This window comes from Malurus melanocephalus, unplaced genomic scaffold (assembly GCF_030028575.1).
Source record: "Malurus melanocephalus ecotype Western Australia unplaced genomic scaffold, MMel_1.1 scaffold_1118, whole genome shotgun sequence".
Taxonomy (NCBI): Eukaryota; Metazoa; Chordata; class Aves; order Passeriformes; family Maluridae; genus Malurus; species Malurus melanocephalus.
Window position 1 is genome coordinate 83,121 of NW_026624350.1, and position 6,909 is coordinate 90,029.

Here is a 6,909-nt window from a genome sequence, read left to right on the forward strand (position 1 = left end):
CGCCATGCTTCTTCCCATGCTCCCAACCTTGGGAATGCTGATCCATGGGGCTGGGCGGGGGGCCCATTCCTGCATGCSCCCCCGGCCGCATCCCCATTCCCTTCATCTGCCCGTAGCGTGGATCCTCTGACATTCCTTTCTCATGCATTGGATCCAGGGGCTGTAGGAGGGAAACATCCCAGGAAATCAGACAGAGCATTCCAGGAGGAAATCCTGACGCTCCCAACCTGTCCTGCCTGCAGAATTCCCTGAGGCTGGAGCTGAAGCTCCATTTCATTATTCCCAGAGATGCCAGATTCCACCTGCTCTGGCCACGGAAATCCTTCCTGCAGCACAATTTCCTGAAGTTTTTGGTGAAACCCCTCTGGATTATAGGTGAAGAATTGTTGCTAAATCCTGAAATTCAGGAAGAAAAGCCTCTCAATTAATGAGTTAATTAATGAGGCTGGGGAAGGGGATTTTCCCATTCCTGAGGTTTCTCAGTGCATTTTTGGAGCGGGGAAAGTCTAGGAGGGATTTGGAAGTATGGCGGATCAAATTAATTGGGAAGGGATGGGAAGAGGAACGGGGAAAGGGCTTCAGGTGCAGCTCGTGGAATTTAATTAAATCCCTTAGCTACCTACTCTCCTTTTCTCATCTCCTTATAACACTGGAGGAGGAAAATGGATCATTCTGGCAGTAGGAATTTGCAGAGGCGATAAGGYGGGGGAAATGTACGGAATGGGATAAAGTACCCTGCCCAAGGCCAAGGATTTCCAAGGCCYGGAGTGCTGGGATGCCTCACCTTGTGCAGGGGGTGGATGGTGTCCGGGGCATATCCTGGTGCCGGGAGCGCGTGTCCCGAGTGTCCCGAGTGTCCGGACCCGGGTGAAGGGCCGGGAGAGGGGCCCAGCATGGATCCTGGGGAGGGGCCAGGACCAGGAGAAGGGCCGGGACGGGGGGTCCCTCCCAGCGGAGGCTCCGGAGTTGCCATCTCACATCCGGAGCTGGGAATGGGTGCCTGGAATGAGGGATCTGGGTTAATTCTGGGAATTATCTGAGGGAGCACTGGGTGGGGAATGCCCTTCCCAATCCACGATCAAGGAATGAGCAAGGAGTCCCCTCCCCAGTCCATGCTCTGGCACAAGGAATTCCCTTCCCAATTTATCTTTGATGCAGCTGAAATGGGAAATACGCTCGCAAATCCGTTAGTGAGGAATAAGTGGCAAGAAATGGCCCCCCCAAATCCATTGTTTGGGAACAAACAATGCAATCCCATTCCCAATCTGTCCTCAAAACAGAAGGAATGGGAAATCTGTTTCTCAATCCATCATTCTGGAATGAGGGATGGTAATCTCCTTCCCAATCCATCACAGAGAGATGAGAGATAGGAAACACCCTTTGCAATCCATCATGTAGATCTTAAGGAACATGGAATCTGCTTCCCAATCCATTGTTGAGGAATGAGGGACTTAGAATCCACTTCAAAGACCATCATCACGGAACAAGGAATGGGAAGGCTGCATCCTGATCCATTCTGGAGGGCTGCAGAGGGAAAAGCGCATCTCTCGCACCAGATCTTGGAATTTCTGGTAATTCGGAAGGGTCATAAAGAGTCGGAATGCTCATCTCAGTCTGGGCTTGGCTGGAATGGGTTTGCTGGGATGCTGAAAAGCTGCGTCCACCCTCCAGTTCCAAAGAGGGAGAGATTCCACCCCAAAGCCAGTGGAATTCTTATGGGAGATGCTTCTTTCTCAGGCAAATACTTTCTCTTCCCAGAGAAAACCCTCCTTTTCCAGAAAAAAAAACTCTTTTTCCAGACAAACTTCCCATTTTTCCTTGCAAATCCCACATCCTCCAAGGCAAGTTCCTTACTTTTCCAGGCAAAACCCAGGGTAGGTTTTCCTGGARAAATCCTCCTTTTCCAGAATGAAAAAAAAGAAGCTCACAAGAAAAGGAACCTTTTCAAGTGAAATGCTCCTTTTTCCAGGCAGAACCCTGTGAATGTTCYGGAGTGGCACCGAATTGATGGATTTAATAATTCAAGGACCTGTGGGCCAGGAAAAGGTCACACAAACTTCCATGTTCTCACTCATTTCCTGCTACAAAACCTGGATTTCAACAATGGGGCAGCGATTCCCAGGACAGGGAGCAGCCATAGAGGGGGGTGGGAAATTCCCAAAATTCATCAAGAAACTTTCCCGGTGGCACCCAGAAGCTCCTTCATGCATTAAAATGTGTTTTCCCGGGACGCTGCTGTTCCAAGAATGGCTTCCCAAGGATCTGTGTGCATCCCAGGCCTCCCCCAGAAACTCTTTCGTCTTAAAATTCTCATATTTAATGGAAGAAGAGTTCAACACCCACGGAATCCCAGGAGTGGGGGATTGCTGGTTGGGAATCACCGTTCCAAGGGTTYGAACAGTCCCTGGAAGGATGTGAAATGAGATTAATCACACACCCGGGGATGGTTTTCCCTGATTTTTACCATTTGGATTATTATGGCAGCGTGAAAACTTAGATTTCCCAGCACCTGCTTCCCTCCACATGGAGGCATTTATCTCAGTTTAAGTCATTCCAGTCCTTGGGAATCTCTGTCCTCCCATGGGCAGAGCTGTTCCTGTCCCCTCTTCTGATGAGGAAACGGGGACTGACAAGGTGGTTTTCCAGGAAAGAGAGGAATTGATTCCTGTGGGATCTGGCAGGAATTTGTCCTGGCGCAGCTTTCCAAGGAAAACCACCACAATTCCAGGGATATCAGGGAATCAATTTTTAATTAAGCTCTATTCCTGCTCTTCTCCAGCACTGGCACCATCATTCTCCCCCATTCTCGGGAATTTTATGCCTAATTCCAAGGAAATACATAATTTCCAAGGAAAATATTCTGTGGAATATCCCTCGCCAGAATCTGGGGCGGATGGGTTCCCGAAAATCCGGTACCTACCTATGGGCACGGGAGTCTCCGACACCTCTGGAGGGATGAGCTCCTAACACTGGGCTGGGGGGAAACCAGGAGTGAACAGGGAATTAAGTCAGCAATGTCGTTATCCAGTACCACCGGAGCCTTAACAGAGTACAAGACTGCTAAGAAATGGCGATTTCCTCATGGATGAGCCCAATTTGGTAGCTTTTGGGGGAATATACTGACTTCCAGTGAGGAAATGCTGAAAAATCCATTACAAAAATACATGTAAGTGTTCCTGAAGGCAGTGGATTCCACCTGCTACAGCTACAATTATCATTCGCAGAGCCCAATTTGATTTTTATTGCATTGTTTTGTTAAAATGCCCCTGGATAACAGGTGACAAATTGTCATTAAATCTTCCAATCCAATAAAAAAGCCTCTGGATTAATGAATCAATTAATGGGGTTGSCAGAGGGAGGACTTTCCCATTCCTGAGGTTTTTCAGGGCATTTTTGGAGCAGGAGAATCTGGGAGGGGAGGCAAGTTGGGATGGGGTATAGGAAACGGGAATGAGAAGGGATTGTAGGTGCAATTCATTGCTTTTAATTAAATCCCTTTATTATCCCCCTCTTCCCACCTTATTCCTTYTTCAGATGAGGAAAATGGATAAATTCCAGCAGTGGGAATTTGCGGTGATGAAAAAGAGGGGGCACTGAAAAGGCAGATTAAATGGATCGGCATAAATACCCTCCCCTTCCAAMATCAGGGGTCCTTCTGCGACCTGATCCCCCCTGGATTCCTCCAGAAAAGGTCTCTCAATTCCCAGTTGGAAATGTAGGAACTTCTCCGCGGGGCCTTGGAAATCGCGTGCTCCACCCGCCTCAAAAATAGGGGAAAATCGGGTAATTTGCAGGATGGGAGATGGGAAAGGATGGGTAAAACGGGGTTGGAAAAAACGGGATCCCCAAAACAAGCATGGCGGGGCGTGACCCGACATAATTGGGAGGAATCGGGGGGGGGGGGGGGGGGGGGGGCGGGAGAAGCCCCCCGGGATCGGAAGTGGGCAAGAGCGTGCTGGTGTCCTCGGGAAGGACAAAGACGGAAACGATCCGGGAGGATCTGGTGGGCAGAAAGCGGGGTATGGGGGAGGATAATGGGTTATGGGAATAAAGGAGGAAATGGTGTAGGAAAAGGGGAATATAGGGGATCTGTAAAATAGGGGAATAAGGAGGGGGGGGAAAGAGGGGGATATGAGATGAGAAAAGGGGGGATACGGGGGAGCTGGAAAAGGGGAGGATGCTGAGAGGGTATCGATCCTGTGGAGGGGGATCCCCGAGACCGAGCCCCCCGGGCTGAGGGCGCCGCCGGTCCCGAACAAAGGGCCCGTGACCCTCGCGGGCCGCCGTACCCAGTCCGCATCCCCCGCCCTGCCTTACCGGGCGCGGGGTCCTTCCCGATGCCCTTCCCGGGGCTCATCCCGGCCCAATCAACGCGCGATCCCGATCCCGGTCCCGACGAAGGAACAAAGGAACAGCCGGATCCGCCGGAGCCGCCGCCGCCGCCTCAGGGAGAGCCGGACCCGCGCCTGCGCGCCCCGCCCCGCGCYAGGCCCCGTCCACCGCGCGCTCTCAGCCAATGGCGCGGCGCCCCAGCGCCAGCGCTGCCAATGAGAGGCCAGCAGAGGGGCGCGCGCGCGGCGGCCCCGCCCGCGCCCCCCGCTAAAGCAGCCAATGGGAACTCAGCGCGCTACCCCCGCCGAGGAAAGGAAGGGCAAGGCTATGGGGACACCCCCACGCGCGGCGCGGCAGCCAATGGGAAGCGCGTTTACCGATTTTCCCCGCCCCCGCTCTCAGTGACCTGTCAGTCGCCCTGCCCCGCAGCCAATCAGCACAGCGCTCCCCCTACGCGGCCAATGAGAGGGCATGCAAGGGATAGGGAAGGCGGGGCCAGAAGGGGTGGAGCGCGCGCGCGCGTGCGCGCATCTCGTGGCACTGCGGCGGGGGGGGAAGGGCAGGGGCAGCGCGGGGCTTCTTTGGGGGCGGGGGGGATATTGGGGCGGGGTCCTCGCGATGGGCCGAAAAAGAGGCGTCGTCTGTGGGACTGGGGGGTGTGTCCCGGTCAGGGGGTCCCCAGGAAAGGATGTGGGAGCGATTTGGGTGCCTGAGTTGGGCATGGTCCCAGTCCAGGGRGGTCCCTGGGATTTGTGGGCTTCCCGGGTCAACAGGTCCCCCACGATGGGGCCTGGGAGGGATTTGGGGGTTCCCCGGGATTTGGAGGTTACTGGGTCGAGGATGCCGCAGATTTGGGGGTGAGACCGGCTGTGGGCACTGGTGTCTGGGTAACCTGTATCAGTTTCTGTGGGTCAGAAACACCTCTGCCTTCAGAAGGTACTGCAGCTTATCTTTGTGTATGAGTCCCTGGAATGTGACGATTTCTCTAATAAACCTTGGCCACCAACACGGAGGTCTCCCAGTCCCGTGCCAGACCAAGCCTGGCACCTGCAGCTAGGTGCTGGCTGCTGAGGCTCTTGGCAGCCTCACCTCTGGATGAGGAGCAGTGCAGCCAAGTGAGATGCAGTTACAACCGTTGCCCTGGTATAATCCATGCACACAAAGTACTGCTCTTGGAATTCCCGTGTCGGGTTTGCTTATGTTTTGGTAGGGATCGAGATGTATTGCGTTTGTTTGTGACTCTGCCATACATACCTGGCTGTGCTGCGCAGGATGGGCTGGGGCAGAGAGGATGCTGCACGGTGAGCTCAAACTCCTTCTGGTGCCTCTGCCAGGAGTTTGGAGTAGCAGAAGTAAGGTGAAGCACTGCATTAGGATGTTCCAATTTGGGGTTTTTTTCTGACTGTTTATCAGTTTTCTGTGGTACAGCTTGGGAACCTGAGAGTGTTTGAAAACGCTGAGTGAGAASTCGGATCGGATGTCAGAGGCCAGGTAAGCAGGTTTGCTATGACTTGATCCGCTTTGTGGTTTTCCAGTGTTTCCAGAGTTCCTGGAACAGATATCTGAGCCTTGTCAAAAGCCTCCTCCAAGCTGAGAATCCTATGGTCCTTAGATCAGAACTTGTACATGAATGGCAAGAATTTACTGTATTTGAAGCTTTTGATGTGGGTAGACCTCAGCTCTCTTTCCCTCTGGGGTTATCCCTGTTGTAAAGGCTTCCTCTCTGTCTTTATGCTACTGGCATGTACATTTGCCATTGAGGGGCTGCTTATGTGTTGAAAAGTCAGTCCTTTGATTGGCAAGATCAATACATGTACATGCAGTGTTTACCTTGAATGAGTAATTTTTGCTCTGCTCAGTTTTATGCATTACATCAGCTTTATTGGGATGTGCAAATTGAGGTTATGATGTTATCCAACTCTGATAAAACTGAAGTATCACAGTTAACACTATAGGGTTAAATTTGTATTTTCCTGTACACAGCCCAGGTTTCAAGGAGCTGCACCTGTTGGCACCTATCCAACAGAAGCTTTGGGAATGGCTGTTAGCCCAGCCAGCTCTGTGTCCTTGGGATGCCAAAGCAACTCATTTCAGGCAGCACCCTGTGTCCTGTTAGTTGCTGGAACAAACCCTTTTTCTTATTCCATAAGAGACTGGGAAAGTAGTAGGTATTGCATTTTTGGSCTATCCCCTCAGAGCACTTTAATTTTACTCAGCATGAATGCAAAAGGCCCTGACAAATTCAGTAGATCTCAAAATATTTATAGTGATCAGTAATTGGACAAATGTAAGGCCATCATAATTAACTGAAGTCAAAACATTGAATGRTTTATTAAAGTTTCTACGAACAATTAAGTGTGTAAGGCCATGCTGGACCTAACTCCTTGAGTGTTATCTGTGGAAGCTGTTCAGGAGTTGGATATAATTCACTYGAGATTCTCTACTGTAACACCATACTGAATAGTGCTGGTTTTATCTGTTTGCTTGTACAGCTCAAATTAGAAAATTTGAAGGTGATTATTTTGCCATGAACATACATGTGAGAGCATTTGAAACCACTACAAAATGACTAAAAGT

The 6,909-nt window shown here is 51.3% G+C and overlaps 1 protein-coding gene across 9 annotated transcripts in view; it reads right to left on the reverse strand.

Moving 5' to 3' along the window:
* Positions 1–4,477, reverse strand: part of SMARCA4 (SWI/SNF related, matrix associated, actin dependent regulator of chromatin, subfamily a, member 4) — a 25,187-nt gene extending 20,710 nt beyond the window's left edge. For 8 of the 9 annotated variants that reach the window (XM_057387048.1, XM_057387047.1, XM_057387054.1 and 5 more), the window contains exons 1-4: positions 4,318–4,477; positions 2,921–2,974; positions 785–1,000; positions 28–160 (exon numbers count right to left, since the gene is read on the reverse strand). In XM_057387048.1, coding sequence (XP_057243031.1) covers positions 28–160; positions 785–973 — 322 coding nt within the window. In that variant the 5' untranslated portion in view covers positions 974–1,000; positions 2,921–2,974; positions 4,318–4,477. The remainder of the gene's footprint in view (positions 1–27; positions 161–784; positions 1,001–2,920; positions 2,975–4,317) is intronic. The other variant, XM_057387046.1, reaches the window with a different exon arrangement.
* Between the last annotated feature and the right edge of the window lie 2,432 nt (positions 4,478–6,909).